The sequence below is a fragment of the Topomyia yanbarensis genome, chromosome 2 (genome assembly GCF_030247195.1).
Source record: "Topomyia yanbarensis strain Yona2022 chromosome 2, ASM3024719v1, whole genome shotgun sequence".
NCBI lineage: Eukaryota > Metazoa > Arthropoda > Insecta > Diptera > Culicidae > Topomyia > Topomyia yanbarensis.
Window position 1 is genome coordinate 105,346,236 of NC_080671.1, and position 25,825 is coordinate 105,372,060.

The following is a 25,825-nucleotide window of genomic DNA, read 5'->3' on the forward strand; positions in this document are numbered from 1 at the left end:
CCCCCCCCTCTACTGTTCACTCCCCTCCTTTGAAAATCTCTTTAAATCACCCCTCAGACCACCACCTCATACCCCTCCCTTTCAACCCCATCATCTTTAAACCACCACTATATTACAAAGCATACCAATTTAAGCTGGGGAGTCGTTCGTTCACTTTCGCCCTCCTCACATACCCATCCTCGCATGACAAAATGAGTTAGCAAGCAGATAACATTGATCTAATGCTGATTAGACTAATGGAGTATGATATTTTTTTGTTTCAAGTGTTTCACCGTCGACACGTAGCTCATCAAGTTCGTGGCTGGCATGCCATTGTGTATAAGTGCAAAGTGTACTAAGAATGTAATGGACATTTCCACAATTATGTTGAACATAAAAAGCCTCCGTGCCATAGTTTAGAGAAATGAGAAAGGCACAATTGCACCGCTAGGTGGATTAAAACAGGTTTTTCATTTGACTCTCGTGGGGAATGGGTTAAACACTATCTTCGACAATATTATCAGGTAACTGAGAATAACTATCTATTTATTTATTTAAGTAGATTCTTTTTAGATACTTTTATATCATTGGACTTACGAATTAAAAATATCGTAGACTGATTTTCCTAGATCCCCGAAACTATAGTAAAAGTCAAAATGTAAAGTGAGTGCAAAAAACTACTGATTCCACTACAATGCAAGAATAAGATCATTAGCTCATTGACGTTCAGAATTTTGCAAAACCGTTGGAACTTGAGAAGATTACCTAGATTAAGTAAATATTATATTTGAACATTTGAATGTATTATTTCGGATTTCATGGCTTTTTGGACAATGTAAAATATATTTCAATGATTTAATCTACTAATGAAAACTACCCAGAATTTAATCTACTGAGCGAAACTGCTCAGAACTTGTTCACTAATCGAAAGAAAATTACTTAGCACTGATTAGTGAATGCTTCCAATTTACGTAAAATTAGGCAAATATATCATTGACACCACCAAAATAACTAGAAACTATAAACACAGGTGAGCTTAATAATTTCAGCATCACTTGCTTCCGACACATGGAAGAGAACACATCGCACTTACTTCTAATTTGCAAAAGAGGCTTTATTTAGAGTTATCTGTTTTCAAATCACAGCAAATTATCCGTTTCCTGTGAAACTTTTGCAAAACTTTATGTCAATTCGTCAATTTTGCCTTTATGTTTGCGAATATCTGATTTCTTCGTTGCTTCTCGCTCTCAATAATTATCCTTCCGAATGGATTCCATTTCTCCCAAATGTGACATTAATCTGCGAGTAAGCGGTATCCGATCTTGTAGCGGAACATTGATGTTCTCAACGTCCATATATAGGAGGATCTTAATTATAGCATTGTCACACTCAACCATGTGTTTTAAGTTGTTCGAAATGAATGGTTTCGTCTGGGCTAATTTGTTGAGCGCTAAATGCCTGACATGGTAGAACTCGCTTCCGAAAGTTCAACCTCCATTTACACCTTCAGGAAATGTTCCACATTATGAATACTCGGTCCTAAGCGAATCATCAATAATAATCACCGTATTTGGCTGGAGCACCACTTCTTGCTTCTCGACAGATTACTACAGCAACAATTATAGTAACAGTTTCTTTTATTCTTTAGGCAACACACAATATAAAAGTTACTATTTTTGTCGTTCGCGTCGCACTGGCTCGAGCAAAAGCATAAAGTGACTGAATTTCGTGATCATTGCCTTTGGTGGTTAGAAATAGCCTTCTTCAACTTTTTCTCAAAGATTTGTTCAAACCAAATGAGCAACAAATTTTGTTAAAAGTCGCCGGTTTTTGAAATTCAATTTTGAAAAATTTCGGGAGGGGCTTTAGCCCCCTAGCCCCCCCTCTGGCTACGTGCCTGATTGTAATGCATTGATCCATTATAATGGAAATGTAGAGTGCGTTAAGTGCTTAATGTCCATTAACGATCACACCATAGAAGATGAATGATCAAGACTCATTGGAAACGGGATAAATCGAAAAGAACCTCCAAGCAGGATACCCGCTTAATATTAAGGACTTGGGAATCGTTCGACACAAGTTTCGCCAAGATAATTATTTGTTAACTTGCACTAGAAAAGATTATCAGAATTTTAATGGTATACAATTCACATTCACATAGCTGAATTGATGTGGATCAATTTTCTATTGAAAATCAGTGGTAAGAACTGATAATTGGGTGGGACATTTGCACCTGTGGTAAATTTTTCAAACTGTTCATCGTTAATGAATCGAATATAGCGAATGTTTACATTGAACGCACAAAAGGCAATGCAGATATTAAAGTTCGAGCAAGGAATTTGAATGGAGATTTGATATGATAGATAGTGATAATATATCGATTATAGTCTTCCGTTTTCAATAAAACCATCATTACTTTATTTGACAGAAATTTTAAACCGAAACATGCATCATGTTGCTGTATGCCTGACTAGATCTTACACAGATCCAAACTCACATCCCTACCATCTATCCAGGGATAGATTGTCATGCCGGCCCCATTACTGTCCAAAAAGTGATTCGTCGACATCCGGCTGATACTTGTTGCACGCAGGAAAGCCGCTTGGAGGCCGAACGAAATCTTGGTGTTCACCGACCTGTATAACCAGCACCATACCGACCGCCGTATGCCACTCGAAGTGACAATGCATCAACCAGAACCCGGGATTATCCGCTCGGAAGCGTACCACGGTATATCCTTTGCTCGGAATCGACACGGTATCTTTGATCGGTGGGAATGTCGTTACTCGCGATCGATGTAGATCACTGCTGCGGGCAATTTTTTGAGCGCGCTCGATCGTGATTGGACGCGTCCTATCCTGTCCCATCCCTATTACATACATCTGGTACCCATGTAAGTGGAAGGGATGATTAAGCGGGTTCACTTCTGCCGTTTGATCAAGTATGTATAACTCGACTAGCGAGCCAAGTGGAATCTTCAACCGATGGATACAGGTGCAGTGTGTTTGTCCTTGACATCGTTCCGGAAAGGTATCCTCATCGCAGAAGATGTCTTCGCTGATGAGTTCCGGTTGGGTCAACAAAGAAAACGGGGGGTATGTGAAGCTGATGTTATTGATAGCTCCCTGCAGTATAATATTTTTTCGAATATCTGTATGAAAGAATGCAGTTAAACATGAGTAACTCTTACGCCTAGTTTATAGAGTTATCTTACTCATAAAATGTTCGTGGCTGTTTACTGCGAAAGCTTTTTCAAATGCCAACGGATAGTTGTTAAAGGAGAGGAAAAAACGTTGATCGGGTATCCCGTTGATTATGCTGTCATCGGTTCCGTACGCTTCAAAATCCGTAATGCAGACGTCCGGCTCCGACACTCCACAGGTCGTGTTTGGGTGGTTCACATACTGTAAATCAGATAAATATTATTCTCAATTAGAGTCATGAGATCGTTTAAAAGCTAATCTTACAATCGGATTGTGAAACAAGCTTTCATTAAACCCAGGGGGGTTTTTGCTGGGGAAGGCGATATTCTGCTCCGGGACGGATAGTGGTTGGTACGAGAGCACAGCAAACTGTTGGATTGCTCTGTATTCACATGGGCCGATGGTTCTTATCCGGAGCCAGTAGTCATCTGCAAGGGGTTGAGGGAAGTGTTATTTGCATAATAAAATTATAGTTCTGGTAGATTTTCATATTTGTAATGTGAGCAGAGCCTCCTACCCCATTTCGAACGACCGCTAAACCCGGAGAAACGTCTCGAGTGAGGCGAAATGTCGGTCAGCAAAAGATAATCTAATGAATTTAGTTTGTGCTTACACTCCCCACGGTAGAAAACCGGGGTTGCAGGGGCAGGTTCACGAAACATACTAATGTGATTTTCCTTATATACATTTTCGGTAATTTCCTTACCCCGCTGGGTACTAGTTGATATGGTATTGTAGGTTTCATTGGAAACGCGTTTTCAAGCATTTTTGTGCGACGAATTAACTCGACGCGTTTCGTTAATAAATCCTAAGTAATGTCAAATATGTGAATTGACAAAGATCAAAGTATGCATATTGGCAACGAAAATTGTAATTATTCATTATAACCAAAACTTGTACATTCAGAAATTCTAGTTATATCTTTTTTATTGGGGCTTTAACCTATAGGTTATTCGCTCATGAATTAAAGAGAAGTCGACATAGATTTTTCATTAGGGCTTAAATCGCAAATGTAAACGAACTGCGTTTTCGCTATTATGGCATTATGCGACTAAAATACTACAAGATTGAGTTGAAAATTAGTTAAAATAGTTTATAGATCGATTTATAATTAAAGAAAACAAAACGGCGAAACATTCATTTTCTTCGAGATTTCGACTTAGGCCCTTCTTCTCATATGGAATATAAAGGCTAAACTAAATTTCGGTTCTATTATATAAATGATAATTAATATCTACTGTAATCATGTCTACTCGGTGGTTGTTGAACATAAACATTCGAATATTTCGATATTTTAATGAAATTTGAAGAAAAAATGCACGCGCCCTTTCATGGCGGTTCATGTTTGTCTTAAGTTTAAAATTGTTTTTTTTTAACAATTGGCGTGTTCCCGCTTGTATTTTGTTCGTTTAGTGCACTTAATTTAGCCAACGAATGTGGAAAATTGTGGAATCGTGTGTAAGTATAGTGGAACAAGATCTCTGAGTCTAAATGAAAGTCAGATTGTGGTAAGTTTTGGTGTGCAATACGAATTTCACCATCGATTCTTCCTATAGTCTGGTGGTGATTACCTAGTGTACCGATAAATTTATGTGAGTAGATAGTGAATCCGAAAATAATTATTATTTTCAATTTTCATATCAGGCAATTAAGGGCGATTAAATGGCGCGTTCCCTAGGCGATTTCGGGGCGATTTAAGGGCGGGTAGAACGGCAAAAAAATGACGGCGGCAAATCGCCCAAATGTTGCATTTAAAATAGCCCCCTAATTGCCAGCAAATTGTTGGCAAATTGAAGGGCAATTAGCGCATCCGAGTTGGCAAATAGCCCCCCGCTAGCCAGCAACTTGCCCTTTTTGACTGGGATAAATGTACGTAACATTTTGTTTAAGTTTTTGTGGTGATTTTCACTGGCGGTGGGGGCAGCTGCTGTTTAGGTTGCAAGTTATTTGATGAAGATGATTGTGCGAATGGCGTCCATCATCGAGATCCCTCTCCGGAAGCCGAACTGCTTCAGCGACAGTATGTTCTCACTTTCAGCGTATGCCGACAGCCTGTTGAGGATGACCCTTTCCAGAAGTTTGCCAAGAGTAACCAGCAAGCATATACGCCGATATGATGCTGGATCCTGGTGGCTTCTCTGGTTTTGGCAGCAGCACCAGCTTTTGGGTCTTCCATTTATCCGGGAAGAAGGCTAGGTCCAGCCATTTCTGTAGAATTATTCTGAACAAGTCCGGAAATACCAGGATCGCAGTCTTCAGTGCCACGTTTGGGATATCGTTCGGATCGGGAGCTTTCAGCCCTTTTTCCACTACAAGAAGCTAGTCGTTGCAAACTCGATTGTCACCAGTATTTCCATCGTTTGCATCAACGTACAATGTAGGCGGCCATGCGGTTGGGTCGAGCTTCGGGAAAATACCCTCCACGATAATTTTCAGTTTATTAGCGCATCTTGATCTTGGCCTTGATCACGACACAGTAAGAGTTTCCCAGGAGTAAGTGCCTACTTCTTTGAACAGCTCCTTGTATCAGGTGGACTTACGAAGCCCTATTCCGCGTTTAAAAGCGACCCTAGCATCCCGGAATGTCACCTTAAACTCTTCATTGAACGCTTCGGGTCTTGCTCTCAGAATGCGTCTTCTAGATTTTGGTTAGGCAGCACGGCGGATACTGAGCCTTTCGTTCTAGCAATACGCCTACAATTCGTCGCTTTCTCGGCATTGTTACGTCACACGTCTTCGCTAATGTTTCCAACAGCTCATCGGCATTTGGTGAGGCTGTCAATGCGTAGAGCTTCCACAAAAAGGTTCTTGTCGAATCCCTTTATTTTCCACTTCCGCTCGCCAGTCCTCTACGTTATAGTGCAATTACGCTGACCAATGTTGTTGTGGACCGACTGGTGGTCGCTATCTGTGCACTGATCACTAATTCGCCATTTCATGTTATCCATCAGCGACGGAGTACAGAATGTTACATCGATGATGGACTTCCAACCGTCTTTACGGAATGTGATTGCGAAACGTATATTGCACAGTTTTACGTCCAGCTTCGGCAGGGCTTCCAATAAGGTGAAACCTCTTGTATTCGTCATACTGCTATCCCACTCCATGGTCCAAGCGTTAAAATCTCCTCCCATAACAACCAGCGTACGTCCGACTAACGAGTCGGTTAGTGCGTCCAGCGTCCGATTGTACTGCTCTGGTGTCCACAGCGGGGAGCCATAATAGCTACATATGAATACGTCGTTGAATATCAAAAATGTTGACTAAGATCCTGGGATCATGACCATAAGTTACTCTACTAATGACTAAAATATGACGATAACGTGAATAGAAATTACGAAATTCGCGACTAAGATCCTGAAATCATGAACATAAATCCCGCTAGTCTGACAGAAAAATCCGATAGTAAACTCATGAATAAAATAGCACGGTAACGTCACAGAGAACAGACATCCATGATCGAACAAAAATATTTAAAAAACGTGTGTAAACATTTGAATTAATATACGATACACACTAGCGCCGCCACACCAACCTATCCCATAGAGTGGCACGATTGAGAGTGAATCAGGTGATAGGGTGAGCACCCAAGTCAGCCTCACATGGATGGGTAGGGCGAGCACAAAAGTAAGCCTAGCAAGGAATGAGTAAGGTGAGCACACAAGTCAGCCTCGCATGGAACGTAAAAGGTGAGCACAAAAGTCAGCCTCATGTGGGAGTGTTTGAGAGTGAATCAAAGTGTGATTTAGAGAGCACCCAAGTAAGCCTCATACAGGATGTATGATCGCGTGAGTGAGAGTGAATGAGTACATTCAGTACAGCCATCCCCCCAGAAGTAATACCGAGAGGTAGTTCCTGGGAGGAATGATGGCGGAGCCCAATGGAGTTTAGTCGGTATTAATGGCTGGTCACCATTCGAGTCCGACACGCCCCCAGTGCACCCCGTGTGGTAGATTGGACCCTACCGTTAGCACGTGTACTGGGCTAGGACATAAAGGTCTTCTCCATTGTAAAAAAAAAAAAAAAAAAAAAACACCAACCTATCCCAACTATCCATCAAATCCATTCCAGAGCCGGTTCGAAATCCTGACTGGATTCAGTATGGAATCTTGCTCAAAGAAAACAACCGATTCCGACTCTATCGGTTGATGCATTTGAGCTGGAATTCATGCTGGAAGTCCGAACCGGTTCCGGACTAGTTTGACTGGGTAGAGGCATAACCGCTGTCAATTCTGTCGAACTCAGCCACAAAAACATAACGACAGTAGCGCACCTGGTTTGGATATCCCAACTACCTTCGAAACCGTTAGCTATTTTACACAAGTTGAATGCTGAAGATGGACGTCTGTTCTCTGTGGTAACGTGATGAGAAATCACAAAAATTTCGAAAAAGCTCCTGAAATCATGAACATCGTTTTACTGTCGGCTGTGTATTCCCAAATTATGAACAAGACTCATAACAAAAACTAAACATGTCCAAAGAACCACAACATATAACCCAACCAAATATTCGAATGTAACGCCATGTATATATTCGAGGCGAATTAGTTTTTTAGAAACGCAAATAGTTTAATGAGGACGAGGTTTATTATTCACAATTTCAGGAACTTGGTCACGGTTTCCGTGAATCGTTCAGCTCACGAAATCGGGATTTTTTGTTCATGAATTTATGAATGATTTTTTTCCGTGAGGAAGTAACTCAATACTATACTGTATAGCCGCTGTCGGTGTTTGTGTGAAATAAGTTTCATATAAAGAACAAATTACTTGCAAACTTGTGACATGTTTGCCAACACTTTAACAAAAAAAATTTGCAACAAGAAGGTGTCAACGATGCATATTTATTCATTGTTTTTCTTCTGTCAACGGATCAGTCACAACAAGCAGGCGGTCATGATGTTTTCGAATTGCATGTTGCTAGGCGCAACCGAAAACGCCAGGAGTGCTATTTTCATTCATTTCTAATTTTATTTGAGGGCGCGCTGAAAATATAAACGTAAAATTAAAAAATTCACAGTAAATCTAGACGTCCCGGAGAATTTACAGCATAGAAGAGCAAAATACTAGCTTCTAAATTTTCAATAATATTTTACCAAAATAACATTGTATTATTCCAACACCGAAAATTTTTCAAACATAGTTGAACACAATTTGAAAGTAAGTGGCAAAATTGATTTTCAAAATAAATACCGCGTGCGTTTTAGATTCTCATAACATGTTACCAATAGACTCCGTCTTGGGGCTTTTTTGGTGAAACACTTGAGAATATGTTCACCGCACTTGGAATATTAAACGTGATTTGGTTTTTCTTATTAGTTGTTAACATTTTTTACTAAAACATAATTGGGATAATTTTGAATTCTTGCGATGTGTGAGCTGAATTTTCCTACGTTTGCTTTGCTTAAATTATCTAGTTGTCTAGTTATCATCAAATTTACCAAACTATACAAATAAATTTCACCAACTTTGCGGAATATGAACATTACACGTTAAACTGTATTGTAATAAAATTTGGTTATTCTGCAACGTTCGAAGAAGGACTTGTGGTGCAACTTTTTCCTGGATAGTATTAAGAGTGAAAACCCAAAAAGCTGATGATAAAATGAATGCACAAAAATATAAATAGACCATTATGAATGTTTGCAGTATTTTATCTTCATTTATTTTTTTAAAAAGCGATAGACTTCTACATTAGTAATGTTCCCCCATCTATCAATGAAGATTGCCATCTATTGACATACGTTAGCATATATAATAGATATTGTAATAGTTACGCAGCTCTACATAACCGAGCGCATTGTTTATGAAAACACCTTTACGCGCATCGAAAAATTCTTGGCTTGAATAAAGAAATTCGAATTGCGAATTAGCGGCAAATGTGCCCTACTCCATTATTCCTCCCTCTTGGCCAAGAAACCTTTCATTTTCAAACAACGCAATGTAACTAAGGAGGTCAAATTACTATTTTTAATTCTATTAGTTTACTGCTAACTACGGATGCTGTTAAGGGAAACGCAACGCATATTTTCAGCCTTCAATTGTTTTCTTATAATTCTAATTACAAAAAGAACCGACTTCGGAACACTTGAAGTAAAATACGATAGGCTTATTCCATCTGCGTGATGTGATGCTGAATGATAAAGGGCGAAGACGAAACTATTGCGACACATTCAACAGGGCATAACTTTTTTACCATTGGGTAAAAATTAACCAAATTTTGCACACTTTCTCATTGATGTGTATTGTTTACATGCTGTCAAACTCGAAGTCGTGTTTTTCGATTCAACGAAAATGGAGGTGAACCAACGCGAGTCGAGAGAAGAAATTCTTTCCAAACACGTGGAATTTCCTGACCTGTCGCACCGGCAGTTGGGAAAAATGTTGAACATTCACCATTCAACCGTCTCCAGAGTGTTGAAGCGGTTGACGTTGCACCACGGCAAAGGAGCTGGAAGAAAACCGGGACTGGAGAACAGAAAGACGGAGGGAAAGGTGAAGCGGATGTTTAAGCAAATCCCAACGTCTCAAGCTGTGATTTGGCTAAAAAGATCGGCTTGTCGCAAAGCTACGTCCAGTATGCAAAGAAGAGAGCTGGACTACATACATACAAGGTACAGAACTTCCCAAACCGCGATGAGCGGCAACAATCGACGGCTAAAACTCGGGCACGGAAGCTCTAGGAGAAGATGCTGACAAAATATGGCTGCTGTGTGATGGACAACGAAACGTATATAAAAGCCGGTTTTAAGCAAATTCCGGGGTTGGAGTTTTTCACCGGCAAGAACAAGTTCTATGTGGACGACAAATTTAAGAAGAAGAAAATGTCGAAGTTCGCCTCCAAATATCTCATTTGGCAGGCCATCTGCTCTTGCTGACTGAGGAGTGAGCCTTTCGTGACAAAGGGCACAGTAAATGGCGAGATCTACAAATCTGAGTGCCTCGAGAAGCGCCTTTTGCCGTTCTTGCAGCAGCACGACGCAGCTCCGCTATTTTGGCCAGATTTGGCATCATGCCACTATTCTAAAAGTTTCCTGGAGTGGTATGAGGCCAATTCTGTCCATTTTGTTCCAAAGAAGATGAATCCGCCAAACTGTCCGGAGCTGCGCCCGGTGGAGCAGTACTGGGCAATGATGAAGCGGGAACTTCGGAAGAGCAAGAAGACAGTCAAAGACGAGAAGGACGTGTTAAGAGAATGGAAAAAAAATTGAGAAACTGGTACCGGATGACACTGTAAAGACTTTGATGGAGGGCATCAAGCGAAAATGCGTTCATTTTACACTCAGGGCTCCATCGATTAACTTTTCTTTTGATTTTTGAAGTAAATATATGTATAAAACTACCCTAAAAATTTGGTTTGATTTTAAACATTATAAGAAAATTGGCATGACATTTTCGGTGTCGCAATAATTTCGTGTTCGCCCTTTATGCATCGAATGTTACTCTTAATCTGTTTACGTTAGTTCGACTATAGGGCCTCCTTCGTTCAATAGTGCTTAGGGGCTCCGAGTGGTCTTCAGATTGCCCTGATCACAGGAGACCCTCAGTTTCATGGTAGCCAGGGGCTCCGAGTGATTTTAAGGCGGCCCTCTGTGTGTATCAAAAAAAGCTTTAAAAATCTTAATAAATCGTCTGATATTCCAATAGACTTTTCTACGGCTCATGGTGGAAAATAATAAACAAAGACGGCAAAAGTAAATGGGATTGTTTTAAACCAGGAAACTTCATTAGTGTTCGTGAGACTAGTCGCAAAGAACTCAATATATCTTTTTAATATAAGCGAACATTGCACTATGGTGGTCATTTTTCTCTATCATAAATGTACCTAAGCCCAGTTTTTGTCTTCGCTTATCAATTAGAACTTTGTTTACATTATGTGTTTGATGCACAACCCAAAATAAAACGATGAAGATAAAAGGGAATTTCTAACGATAACCAGTAATTTAAATTATACCGGTAAATGACCGATCTTGATAGTAGATTTTCCTGTCCACGAAAGTGGCTTTTGTAAGATAACATTTTAATTATGCATCAGCTCATCAGATAAGATTTTCAAAAGTGAATCTCTCTTCGAAAAGAACCTTTCAAAATGCAATGCCGAAAAGCTACCCTGGAGCAAATAGGCGGTTTAGTCAGGTCCGTTCTTAGCTTTTCTAGAAAGTCGTTTTTCACCCCTTTCATCCCTGCCGGTTGAGTGAACAAAGCTGACGGACAACAAATTGAGGCGCCGTTCACTTTTGTATATCTTTATACATATCTCTATAGGTGGGTATCGGCGCCACACCACAACACATCTCGGCCTACATTTTTGGCATAGTCTGGTCTCATTTTTGGGATGCTCTTCAATGTATGATGAGTGTTTTTGAAATCTGAGAAGTGCTTGTTTTGGGTTTTCGGCACCGTGACAAAAAAGACCAAAGTGAAAATCTTTACTAACAACAACGACCGAACCGAAAAAGCTAAAGCATGCACCGTGTGCCGATGGCTTTGAAACACCGTGACGTTAGCTCGTCTCCTAAATTCACTCATACACTCGTTTGAACGGCACTTGAGAAAAGTATAAAAGGATTTATAACGGTGGGTAGAGGGGCGGTTACGATTTCACAGACGACAGCCTTACTAAGGACTCTATTCTACACAACCGTGCAGGGATCGTCGATGTGTTTCTGCTTTTTTCCCTCTGAAGGGTATGGAGCAGGAAGGGATTTCCTTCACTTGAAAGGAGTTTGTGAGAAGGAGAATGTAAAAAGAGTGACTGTCTAGATAGTGTTGATTAAGGGAAGTAGGTACATTGTAATTGAAATTTGAGTCCTGTGGCAGTATCTTTCTCCGCTAATTGTCGCGTGGACTTCTGCTGATGACAGGATTAAATTTTGTCTTTTAATTCGTGTGAATGATTCTGGAGAGGTGCATGCTGCCTGAGTGCCAGTGCAATATAATAGACCGGAGTAAATGGAAGTAAGTGCACTGTCTGCGCTTAATCTTTCAGCTCTTACTGCTCATCAACCATGCGCCATCGTTCTGGGATGTGAATGGTGGGAGATTAATTGATAACGCAGACTCTCTTCAGTTCCGACGTTGTCTCGATGAAAACAAAAGAATGTGTACCGTGATGGCAGCTTGGGTAATAATGTTGTGGCAATGCTTTATTATTTGATAACACTGATTTTTATGTCATCACGTCAAAACAGTTAAAAACCAATTATCGATATCTGATTTGGCAGGCCGTATGCGCTTGTGGTAAACGTAGTGAAGATTCACAGACGGCTTTTGTCGTTTTGAGACGGCACGTTAAAAAACCTTCGCTTTGGCGTCATTCTACTATTTCAAAACCGAACATGTTTGGTATGCGGCTATTTCGGGGGATTCTGAATATGAGCCCAGTAAACTGTCCTGAGTTCCATCCAATCGAATCCTATTGGGCCATGATGAAGCTCGATCTTCGGAAGACCAAAGTAGGGGTAAAGGACAGAAAGAAAATGATGAGGAAGTGAAACTGAGAAAACCGAGAAAAACGTACCGGAAATAACTGTATAGGCTCTGATGGACGGCGTCAATTGCAAATGTCGAGCACTTTACTCGAACTCATTCTACAGTCTCACCGTCATATGTAAGCTAAAAAACATATACTGAACTACTAAAACTTTGGCTTCATTTCGATAACTATAGTCGCTGTTGCAATCAATCTGAATTCTCACAATAATGAACGACTCACCCTTTATATACAAATATACATTATTGGCAACACTGGTCACACAGTCTATATTGCTATACACACACTCACCACTTGGTTGATCTGCTTGCACGATAAAGTCATACCGTTCGCCAGACGTTGTGATTAGCGTGTTCACGACAATCGGTTGCAGATGGAACGAGTCGCTGGCGATTATCTCCAGCGTATGGTTAAGAATTTGCAGCTCCAGTGGGCATACGTGACTGGCGGCATTGATGAAACGAAACCGATAACGGCCACCCTTGCGCACCCGGAAAACCTCCAGCGGAACGTTTGTCTTGTTGCCGTCGACTTTGATAAACGTGCCCTTACCATTAATTAGTATGTTCGTTGGAAGTATTCCGTCCGACGACGGCAGTCCCGGCATATACATTTCTCCGTCCTCGTGCATCCAATCGGACGCGAGTATGGTATGCTCCGGCAGGTCAAAGTCATACCGGAAGGAGTTTGGATCGTTTGCTTCCGGCTGTCGAATGATCATGGCGCCGTAGTGGCCATTTACCTTGTGGTGACCGGAGTGAGAGTGGTAGAACTGTGTTCCGGGTTCGGTCGCCCAAAAGGCATACCGGAAGGTGCTCATGAAATCGATTGGGCACTGCGTTATAAACGGGACACCATCCATGTGGGGCGTTTCTCGCTGATGCAGTCCATGCCAGTGCATCGTGGCCGCCGTTCCACCCATAGCATTGGTCATATCAATCACGATCAGATCATTTTGACACACTTGAAGAATCGGACCTGGTATCTGGCGGTTGATAGACATTACACCACGCTCAACGCCATCCGCCGTCAGACAGGCATGATGATTGCAGTCCCTGTGATTGCCTCTAGCGCAATTTTTGCAGGCTCTGAAAAGAATAGCTACAATTATTTTTTATGACTTACAGAGGGAAAAAAATATATAAAGAAAGGCTATGCAATCACTCCAAAAATCAACTTTTCAACCGAGGCCCGCAGGGCCGAGTGTCATAAAGGGCGAACACGAAATTATTGCGACACATTCAACAGGGCATAACTTTTTTACCATTGGGTAAAAATCAACCAAATTTTGCACACTTTCTCATTGATGTGTATTGTTTACATGCTGTCAAACTAGAAGTCGTGTTGTTCGATTCAACGAAAATGGAGGTGAACCAACGCGAGTCGAGAGAACAAATTCTTTCCAAACACCTGGAATTTCCTGACCTGTCGCACCGGCAGTTGGGAAAAATGTTGAACATTCACCATTCAACCGTCTCCAGAGTGTTGAAGGGGTTCCAGGAGCGGATGACGTTGGACCACGGAAAAGGAGCTGGAAGAAAACCGGGACCGGAGAACAAAAAGACGGAGGGAAAGGTGAAGCGGATGATTAAAGCAAATCCCAACGACTCAAACCGTGATTTGGCTAAAAAGATCGGCATGTCGCAGAGCTACGTCCAGAATGCAAAGAAGAGAGCTGGACTACATACATACAAGGTACAGAACTTCCCAAACCGCGATGAGCGGCAACAATCGACGGCTAAAACTCGGGCACGGAAGCTCTACGAGAAGATGCTGACAAAATATGGCTGCTGTGTGATGGACGACGAAACGTATATAAAAACCGATTATAAGCAAATTCCGGGGTTGGAGTTTTTCACCGGCAAGAGCAAGTTCTATGTGGACGACAAATTTAAGAAGAAGAAAATGTCGAAGTTCGCCTCCAGATATCTCATTTGGCAGGCCATCTGCTCTTGCGGACTGAGGAGTGAGCCTTTCGTGACAAAGGGCACAGTAAATGGTGAGATCTACAAATCTGAGTGCCTCGAGAAGCGCCTTTTGTCGTTCTTGCAGCAGTACGCTATTTTGGCCAGATTTGGCATCATGCCACTTCTAAAAGTGTCCTGGAGTGGTATGAGGCCAATTCTGTCCATTTTGTTCCAAAGGACATGAATCCGCCAAACGGTCCGGAGCTGCGCCCGGTGGAGCAGTACTGGGCAATGATGAAGCGGGAACTTCGGAAGAGCAAGAGGACAGTCAAAGACGAGAAGGACATGTTAAGAAAATGGAAAAAACTGAGAAACTGGTACCGGATGACACTGTAAATACTTTGATGGAGGGCATCAAGCGAAAATGCGTTCAATTTTACACTCAAGGCTCCATCGATTAACTTTTCTTTTGATTTGAAGTAAATATATGTATAAAACTACCCTAAAATTTTGGTTCGATTTTAAACATTATAAGAAAATTGGCATGACATTTTCGGTGTCGCAATAATTTCGTGTTCGCCCTTTATACCATTCGATTCAGTTCGTCGAGATCGCCAAATGTCTGTGTATATATGTATGTATGTGTTTTCTCTAAGATGGCTAAGCCGATTTGCGCAAACTTAGTTTCAAATGAACGGTACAACGCTTTTATAAGACGCTATTGAATTTTTAATTGATCGGACTTCCGGTTCCGGAGTTACGGGTTGAAGAGTGCGGTCACACAGCAAATTCCCATATAAACTGGTAACTCTATAATGTCCGAATGATGTAATACATATTCAAATGGGTTCAACATTACTTGGATTTGCGGGTCTAGATCACTAATGACCAATCAAAGTAGTTTTGACCACATTGACCACCTATGACGGTTCTTGATGCACCCAGGAAACTATCCAGGTTCTTGAGCTAATGTCACACCTTCTTCCCAGCAAACTCTTAACCGATTTTTACAAGCTTAATTTCAAATGGAAGATATAATACTCCCATTGCCTGATTTTGAATTTCATCAGTTCTGACTTTTGGTTCTGGAGTTACAGAGTGGTTATGGCGGTCACATAGAATTTCTCATATAAACCGGTACAATTGTACACTATCGATAATTCCGGAATTCTCGGATTCCGGGCATATTCCAGGTCTAAAGCCATTTCGGTAATGACTGAACCAATCTTCACTAACCTAGTTTCTCACGGAATGTATAATATGAAGTTCGGTGTTTAACCCTCCATCTATCCCTCCACCTTCTACTTCTCAGCCCCCCCCCTCTCTCACCTCCCATCCACTCAGACCAACCACCCACCTGCATTCCCTTTATCCACCCCGTATACTAAAATTAGTTAGATGATTCTCTACGCATCCTCCTCCTCCCACTAATTATATCCTTCTCCACCATGAAGTTAACATGAAGACAACATTGAACTCACGCTGATTAAACTATATAAATATTATATTTTTGTTTGTTTCAAGTGTGTCTGTGTTGACATGTTGCTTATCAGGTTCGGGACACTTGTATATGCTTATCAAGTGTAATAAGAATGTAATAGACATTTCCACGTATTTTTACTGAACATTACCAGACATTAAATCATAGTTTGGATAAATGAGAAAGGCACAATACCTCGATTTTTGATCGAAAAACACTTACTGCCATCTGGCAGATAACTGGCCTAACAATGACCAATCAGCAACCAACCTGGCTGCACTGTTGTTTGAATTTTTTTCTACTTATCATTGCTGCTAATCCGAAAACATTTCGTCATTCGAAGGAATTTTGTGGAATAAACTTTTCAGCGGCAAATAGAATGAACATGATCATATAATGCACAAATATTTTCGTCGTTTTCTACAACGAAGCATTTTCTGGCACTGTAAATACGGTAACCAGTATAAGAAGGAACCATGCATCCCACATTTGACGTTCGTCAACCGTAACGACATACAGCTTTCAAATAATTGATCGGATTTTTAGGTAATTCTTATAAAAAGTCAGGTAAAACGACGGCGCCGGTGGTTGAGTGTTTAGCGTGACCGCCACTCATTCCAATTTGCCTGGGTTCAATTCCAGCCGAGGTCGTTCAGATTTTTCTGAGGTGAAAAAATTTGTGGTCACGTCTTCCTTCGGAAAGGAAGTAAAGCCCGTTGGTCCCAGGTCTATGAGTTTGGTGGATCGATATCTAGTCCAGAGAGTAAAGTCACCTCTCTGGCGTCGGTAAAGAAGAAGTGATCCAAATTCTATACTCTTACTAACAAAAATATCCTCCTCCTGTGATACTTGTGGAGTGCGCAGTAGTATATACGGCCTCTAGCAAAAGCAAGTATCGGACTAACCATTCCTTCCCTTTCCTTCCGCGATTTACGTTCTCGCCTGGCCGGCGCCGGTATTGATCAATAAACAATTTGGGATTACCAGGAGTTGCGCATTGAAAGATGTTTCGCTACTCCCAAGCATAATTATCTACTTATTCTCTGTGCAACTTCAGCTAGTCCAGATCGATAACGGAGTAGCAGCCAGGGGTGGCCGCACAAGCTCAAGTTCAAGCTCAAGCTAAAGCTCAATTCATATAAAGAGTCAGGTAAGAGATGCGTAATATTTAGTAACAAAAAATATCAATATCTGATAACAATCTAATCAAAAATCAATACCGCAATCCATTTGTAACATTGAATTCGGCGAAGTGCGTATTTCGACCCTATTAGGGAGTAGGGTTCGGCAAAAAAAATAATAAAACCGCACCGCAACCGCACTTTATTTACCGCACTGCACCGCGCGGTTATGCGGTAAATATGGTAAAATTTTTATATTTTTAAAAATAGTGTTGAAAAATTGTTCATTTGTGTAACCATATATAATAAAATGTTATTCTTATTCACACGAAATTTAACTTTAAGAGACTCCTCAGAATGTAATGTTTATGAAAAAAAATCAACTTTTTCATTTTCTATTAATAAAATTTCGTACATTTTAAGGCAAACATTATACATTCAAAAACGTTGTACTGCAGTAATAGGAAAACTTTTATTTTAGCAACCCTTCATTTAATTGAAAAAATGGAATAAGAAATGAAGTGTTTTTTCTTTAAATTGTCATATTTTCAATGTATTTGAATGAAAATGAAATGGATGATTTTCGCATTTACGTAGTAAAAACCACCTTTCATTCTTAAAGGAATTTCAACAACAAAAAAATTAAAGTCGAAATACCAGTACTTCTATATAGTAGCGCATATATTCCAATACAGTGAAATAAAAACATATTGCATTTCATCAATAAGAACGACGCCATATTTGACGAAAAAAATTTCTCTATGCATTACATCTAATCAGGAGTCCGGTCTCAACCGGTACAGAATTATTGAACATTAGAAAAACTGCAAAAAATGTATGATATAAAAATATCCCAAAACTCTAACTTCCGCATTCTTCAAGAAACAGATGTATTCTCATTCAAAAACTAAGATTGCTCCCTTTAAAAATGCATGAAGTGTAATTTTCTAAAGGCTAGTTCGAAAGTTCTAGCATTTAAAGTATTTTCCTCTAATATTTTCCCAAAGAGCCAATGGCAAAAACTTCAATTGCAGTGAAAAGGAGTCAAACTATGTGGTATTTGGCAAAAAAGCTTCAAAAAAGCTACGAAATAGTCTTAACTGAAAAATATTAGGACTTAATTTGGTAGAAAATTATAGTAAGTTTGAATGGAAGTATACGAAAAAAAGCTATGTAGCATACTTTTTGAGAACGAGTCCAATAAAATTGACTGCAGAAAAATTCACATTGAATTTACACAGCAATCAAAGAAGATAGAAATACGATGTTGATGAACGAATGATAGAATAATCATCCTAATTTGGACTCCTCCTTATTCTGGACGCTTTCATACATTTATATCATACAGTAAACTGCCAATTACTCCAAATTCGTTTGGTTTGATGAAGATAATTATATTCTTTGGGTTGTGTTTAAGTCCCAGCATAATTAGTTCATCTCTAATTCCTTTAAATTAGTCAAAATTCACAGTTGAAAAATTGATATCGAAAACGATTCACAATTCCACGATTTTGAACAGAAATCGGGAGAAGTGATGCACTTCAAAAATAGATTAAGGAGCACAAATTTATTGTTTTTAAATTATCTAATAATTTTGTCTCTATTTGATTCTTGCTTTTTATGTATTTGAAATGGTTAGTTTGTGAAGTTTTACTTAGAAGTATAAAATAACTAGTCCGAAATATGTCGTAAAAATAATGGCGTCAAAATATTTCGGACACAGCTAGATTTTCTTTCGTAATAGCAGTCTGTTTATCAATTTAGAATAATCAAAATTATCACTTTATCAATTATATTTTTGCGGTGCGGTTGCGGTAAAACCGTGCGGTAAAAGCTATTTCCCACACCGCATCTGCGGGAAAAAGTGTCTCACCGCACCGCAGATCTTGCGGTGCGGGAGCGGCAAATACCCTATTAGGGAGGGTGCCACACTATTTCATCAATTATTAATTTCCAATATAATAACAAACAAAGAATGGTGAAATTCTTCTGTTTGGCTGTAGCAAAAACTCGAATCGAGAACCCCAATTATCGCACTACCATTCGAACCAATGCGTTGAGTAAAGATGGCAGACGCTGCTTTAACCAAAGCCTTCAAATGGGTCTCGTGATATTAGAAACAGGGCAAAAATAGGCTCATTACACCACATGCTCTTTTAAACATGTTTTCAAAGAGGAATCAAGTGTCTTTAAATTAGGGCTCAAGTCTCCACTAATCTAAGCATTTTCCATTTGTTTATTATTTTCCTGAAATGCTCATAGTTGTTGTCCAGTGTAATATTTCCATATAATTTTTTTATGATCATTAGTCATCTTTAGAAACTATATAAAATTACAAAAATATATATTTTTCATCATTCCTACGAGTTGGATTGGAAAATAGAAAAGGGGATCAATTTTCCTCAGTCTCCCCTATATATAAACACTCAGTATAGAATTGAATAAAGTTGGAGTTGATGTAGTTTTCGATTTTTGGTCACATGACTCTCAATAGTGAAAAGTTTCGTCAGAACGTGGAGTCATATCGACGGAAGCGAAAACAGCAGACTCGTCTTTTTCAGGACAAAAAGCGCCGCCTGTAAGAATCTGAGAGAGAGAGGAGATGGAGCTGCTGTATCGCTCTCAGGACGCCGGGCGTTCTTCAAGAAGCTGAATGACTCGCAACGGTTTTGTGCCGCGGGTCGAAATGTGTAGAGACAAGGAAGGTGGCATCTTGACGGACGAACGTGAGGTGGTCGAGAGGTGGAGGCAGTACTACCATCTGAATGGTGCGCAGGCGGACAATCGGGCGTTCGAGGAGGACGTTTATGTCAGTGTCGCAGTCGACGGGGATGTACCGGCGCCCACTATGAATGAGGTTAACGAGGCTATTCAACAGCTCAAGAACAACAAGGCAGCTGGTAAGGATGGTCTAGGAGCGGATCTCTTCAAGGTGGGTTCGGAGAAACTGATGGAAAGCATGCAGCGAATAATCGAAAAAATCTGGGACAGAGAACAGCTACCGGAGGAGTGGAAGGAAGGGGTCATCACCCCGATATACAAGAAAGGCGACAAATTGGACTGTGAAAACTACAGAGCGATCACAGTGACAAATGCCGCTTACAAAGTGCTATCCCAGATTCTGTTCCGGTGCCTATCACCGCTGGTAAATGGATTTGTCGGGAGTTATCAGGCCGGTTTCATCAACGGCAGATCAACAAACGATCAAATCTTTACTATACGGCAAATCCTCCAAAAATGCCGTGAATATCAGGTCGCGACGCATCACCTGTTCATCGACTTTAAAGCCGCATATGACACGGTGGACCGTGTAGAGCTATGGAAAATGGGAAGCTGACAAGAGTGATTGAGGCTACGATGGATAGGGTAAGGTGTTGTGTCAAAATTTCGGGCGACCTCTCGGGTCCGTTTGAAACACGCAGAGGACTAAGACAAGGCGATGGGTTGTCCTGCCTGCTGTTCAATATAGCGCTGGAAGGTGTAATGCGAAGAGCGGGGTTCAACATGCGGGTCACGATTTTCACGATGTCCGGACAGTTCGTGTGCTTCGCTCACGACGTGGAGCAGATCTGTATACCCGACTGAAGCGCGAAGCAGCACGAGTAGGACTGAAGATAAATGTGTCTAAGACGAAGTACATGCTGGCAGGCGGAACCGATCGCAATAGGGAACGCATGGGCAGTAGTATTACGATCAACGGCAACGAGTTCGAGGTGGTTGACGAGTTCATCTATCTAGGCTCATTGGTGACTACGGACAATAACACCTGCCGGGAGATCAGAATGCGTATTATCTCTGGAAGTCGTTCGTACTATGGGCTCCACAAAATTTTAAGATCCAGGAAGCTTCACCACCGCATGAAATGCGCCATGTACAACACACTGATTAGACCGATGGTTCTCTACGGGCACGAAACGTGGACAATGCTCGATGAGGATCTGCAAGCACTCGAAGTCTTCGAAAGAAGGGTTCTGAGAACGATCTTCGCTGGTGTCCAGGAGGATGGTGTGTGGAGGAGAAGGTAGAACCACGAACTTGCGCGACTCTATGGTGTGCCAAGTATCCGGAAAGTAGCTCAAGCTGGAAGGGTACGGTGGGTGGGGCATGTTGTGAGGATACCGGACAATAACCCCACCAAGTTGGTTTTCACCTCCAACACGGCAGGTACAAGACGGAGAGGAGCGCAGCGTTCCCAGTGGCTGGACCAGGTGGAGCAGAACCTGGCGAGTATAGGGGCCCCTGACAGGTTGGAGACAAGCAGCAACTGGCTGAGTGACGTGGCGGAATATTGTGGGACAGATTAAATCATGTTAATATGATGTACAATCAGGAAATATAATATTCAGTCTACCTCACGACTAAATGCAATGCCCAATTCAACGTGTAAATACTTCAACTCTGGAAAAAAATTTCACTTTGAAGTGAACTTGCATTCAGTGCATCTTAATTGTTTTGTTCGAGGGATATTTGCTTAAAATCTGTTGTATTTTGACAAAATCACTCATATCGCAGAAAGTAAATAACATATCCATAACAACATAACAAAAATAATAGTGTCAAACTGTCACGTTAGGCCTATCATTTGAAATTAGTTTCGTTAAGATTGGTTTAGCTGTCGCAGAGATAATTACATGACATTAGTGCACATACATACATACATACACATACATACAGACATTGTCCCAATTTGTCGAGCTGAGCCGATTGGTATACTCGACCTTCCGGACCTCGGAATTTTTTTTCAAAGTTTGAGCGAATTATATCCAGTTTTTTACGTGCCATAATGGCGGTCTAAATTGTTCAGTTTGTAATACGTTTAATGGCCCTTTTTTGACAATAATCGTTTACGTCAACCGTTCAGTGAGATTAAGTTATCCTACGTTAGTCCGATGCGCTGGATGATTATTCAATGAACGCCCGACATTTTCAACTGGGCGTTGCTGTCAAGCTGGCGTAAACGATTATCGTCAAAAAAGGGCAATTAAACGTATTACGAACTGAACAATTTAGACCACCATTATGGCTCGTTAAAAAGCTGGATACAAATGTAAAAACATAGACAAGTACAAATTTTTCAACATACATAAAGGATAAACCACTTTCTCTAAGGGTCCAAAATTGGTTTTATTTATTTCACGAACTGAATGTCATTTTGGGACACCCTAATATATAATAGAGGTTGTAATGTTTACGCAGTTAGTCATAGCCGAGCGCTTTGTTTATGAAAATAATCCTAAACATATCATGTACTAAGAAGAATTCCTTGCTGGCGTGGACAAGGGAGTTCCAATGATGAATTTACGATATATCTGCCCTATTCCATTATTCTCCTTATGTGAACTGCCATTCAAAAACTACTAAACTGATTTATTTCAAACTTTGCATACACATTCAATGTAAAAAATGCCTAACCCCTGTGAAGAGTTATCGGAATAATTAAGGGGGTTTTCTACATTTGAAAAAAAACTTTTTTCTAGTGCATGTAGAATTTCAAAAGTATTTGGTCGGTGTTAAGTCAGACAGGACTAAGTAACAATTTATTGATTTCGAGAAAAACGAGTTTAAAGTTTGAATCGCAGCATCCTTTACATGAGAATTTGAAATTACTTTTTGCCATAATTCTTGCTTATTGTTATATATTTCAAATCTGGCAAAAGTCGATTGTAGCTGAAGAAATTCTGTATCCAATGTTATCAATATCTCATTTTTTGATGTTTTGCGACTTAGTCCGGTCTGACTGAACACCGACCATTTTTCCTTGAAAACGGTGGGGTCGAGAAACACGAACAGCAATTTTTCGAACAGATAGGAGCTTCCCTCGCAGTTCTAGAAGCTGATCAATTTTTGCCTTCCAATGCTCAATACTATTTTCCTAGAATATTTACAATATTTCACTTGCGTGTAACGTAAGTGACGTAGCCAAAGGCACTCTTAGTTGAAAAGTTTTATCAGTTTTCAATAATATTGCGACATAACGAAGATATATGAAAAATGTATTTTTGGTCCTCAACGTAAACTGTCCCTGGCAGCACTGCTCCATTGGAATCCAATCAGACTAATTGCAATAACATCAGTTCTAGAACTGATCATTGTAACTGTTAGTCCTCAAATGAAAGGCAATAGTTAGATTTATTAGCCTTACTTGTTTTTGTGAGCAAATCTTGCCTCAATCTAAAGTTATAGCTGTTTAAAAACGTTGTTGTCAATAAACAACATGGGCATTAATAGGTTAAAAGCATATTCCAGTACTGGTATTTTACCGGTACTGAGGGATACAGTACCGGGGAAACTGGTTCTCACGAAAAAGAGTCGGTGATAGGAACTCTAAGAGCTTTCATTATGTGTTTGATACACAGCCCAACATTAAGGTTGGGCAGAGAATAAGCAAAAATCGAAAACGAAAGCAGCAGGTGTGGAAAAAACTGCTTTTTTCGTTTCCGATTTTTGCTCATTCTCTGTTCAACCTTAAACGGATAATGATATATTTCTAAGGTTTTCGTTCCCCTGAATTTCGAATATAGCCCAACTTCTTGAAGCTATTTTTGTCAAATTTCGCTGATACAGACTTATATTAGAGGAATCCTAAACAATACATATGAATAAATGACAGCCTCGATGATTTGACATTTGTGTTTGACAGTACGAGTTGCAGAATCTTGCGTCAAATCTCTAGTAGTCTCCAGTCAAATTTGTCTCCAGTTTGACGTCGGTTTGTCGGTGATATAATGGCAATTGGAAAGTTATTAAAAAATTTAAGTGACTTGAAATTTCTGTACCCGCTTGTAATTATACTAATTTAGCAGTATATTGACATAATTAACACGTGGTAATCTGAACTCATAATTATATAGCGTTGATTGAGGATGGATATTGTCTTAACTACGAATGAGGAATAATGAAGTAGGGCAAATATAACACATTCTTCTGACCACCATGCTTGTGCGAAATGGACATATCAGAAAGTACCATAATGGCAGAACAAGGTTTCCGATAGCATGATCACTGGCAATCACACTTGTCGGCGCTCGAAGTGGTCATATGCAAAAGCACTTAAAATGTTTAAACCTTGTTTTAATTTATAGAATTTTCGACTGATTTTACATTGATTTATTTGAATCCTGGAAAATGGTACTTACAATACTAGTTGGGAAGCGCAAACATAATTTTTCAAGTAAATACATCGTAGCAGCATTTTCCCGTGGTGGACGATTCCGCAGAATGATAACAAGTTTTATACGTAAGGTATTTTCGATATTTGATTTATAGCGAAATGGCACTTTTGAATAAAAAAAAATCATTAACCCCTTCAAGCTTGTTTATCAACAACAACGTTTTTAAACATCTATAAGTTTTGATTTGCTCACAAAAATAAGTGACTTTAGCTATCTCTGCAACCCTGCATTTGAGTTCCAATAATTGTGTTGTCTGTAAAACCGAAGTTGAAATGCAATTAGGAACACTTTAAGGTTAACGATGAAAAATGAAATTTATATATCTTCATTATCTAGAAATATTATTGAAAACTGATAAAACTTCGAATGTTTTTGACTGCCTTTACCAAGCAATTGGACTATTATACAAATTCTAAGAGGACTGTATTGAGCATTAGAAGACAAAAATGGACCAGTTTCTAGCACTGCGAGACAAATACTTATCTTGATCGAAACAAGTTTTTCGTGTTCCTCAACCTGAACACAGCTCTAGAAAAAAGTTGGACATGAAAGGGTTACTATCGACACAAAATAAAAAATAAAATTCAACACACGCCGCTGAAAAAAAGGAATTTTAAATGTGCTGTTAAAATTTCAAAACGATCAAATTGGATTTGTTTGAGCTACATTTGACCACTAAAATAAAAGGTCCCAAAATAAAGCTAAAAGAAAAGGTCCTATAAAGAGGGACTTAAAGTTTATTCATTAATTGTTTTTCGAGCTGGTGTACTGATCATAACAAACAAAAATACTTTAAACACAATATTTGACCCATTTCCCCTATATCAGTTCGCATCCACAACTTTCAACCTAGATAATTCAGAATAATACTTACGGTCCCATCGAGTGGTAGTGTTCCAGCGTCCACTTGAAATAGCAAACTCGGGGTCTCGTTTCGTCACATGCCCGCAGACACAGCTCCCCGGGAAATGCTTCCAATTCAACCGGCACAGATTGATTCCGGAACAGTCGCTGAAAATTACTTATTCCAGCAGCGGAAACACAATTTGTAACGGATGTGAGACTTATAAGTGCCAACGCGAGCCATTGAACTGCTAGAGCGGTAATAGTGAAAGCCATTCTTATCTATTTCAATTGGTGAGAAACTGTTTCCGACGAAAGCTCTATCACTTGAGTACGTGCGCGGGGATGCAATACCTCATCTGCGGCTAGATGATTACTAAAGGAAGTTCAACTGCACTTGCTTTAATTTATATCGTAAACTGTGGGATTTTCAGCCGGAAAGGTATATCACCACCAAAGGATTAACAACACATAGTCGACATCCGCAGTCGTTATCATATACTTAAGCTGTCCGCGATAGTGCATCTGGCAAAAAAGATTGAAAATATTATTAAATATGCAACGGGCTATTCTATCCATAGTTTACGGAAAATTTAAATAATGCTAACGATCCGATATTGGCGGGTCTAG

The 25,825-nt window shown here is 40.0% G+C and overlaps 1 protein-coding gene across 1 annotated transcript; it reads right to left on the minus strand.

The window, feature by feature from the left end:
* Positions 1 to 2,373: 2,373 nt before the first annotated feature.
* Positions 2,374 to 25,563, minus strand: LOC131679092 (uncharacterized). Its single transcript, XM_058959648.1, has 5 exons — positions 25,227 to 25,563; positions 12,964 to 13,760; positions 3,447 to 3,610; positions 3,194 to 3,383; positions 2,374 to 3,130 (listed from the first exon to the last, which is right to left on the minus strand). The coding sequence occupies exons 1-5, from the start codon at positions 25,469 to 25,471 to the stop codon at positions 2,520 to 2,522; spliced, it is 2,007 nt and encodes a 668-aa protein (XP_058815631.1). The 5' UTR covers positions 25,472 to 25,563; the 3' UTR covers positions 2,374 to 2,519.
* Positions 25,564 to 25,825: the final 262 nt, after the last annotated feature.

Coding starts and splice junctions, on each gene's coding strand:
- LOC131679092 (XM_058959648.1), bottom strand. CDS start 25,471: ATGGCTTTCACTATTACCGCTCTAGCAGTTCAATGGCTCGCGTTGGCA. Junction 3,384..3,446: donor GCTTGTTTCACAATCCGATT/GTAAGATTAGCT, acceptor TCTGATTTACAG/TATGTGAACCACCCAAACAC. Junction 3,131..3,193: donor CAGCCACGAACATTTTATGA/GTAAGATAACTC, acceptor TCTTTCATACAG/ATATTCGAAAAAATATTATA.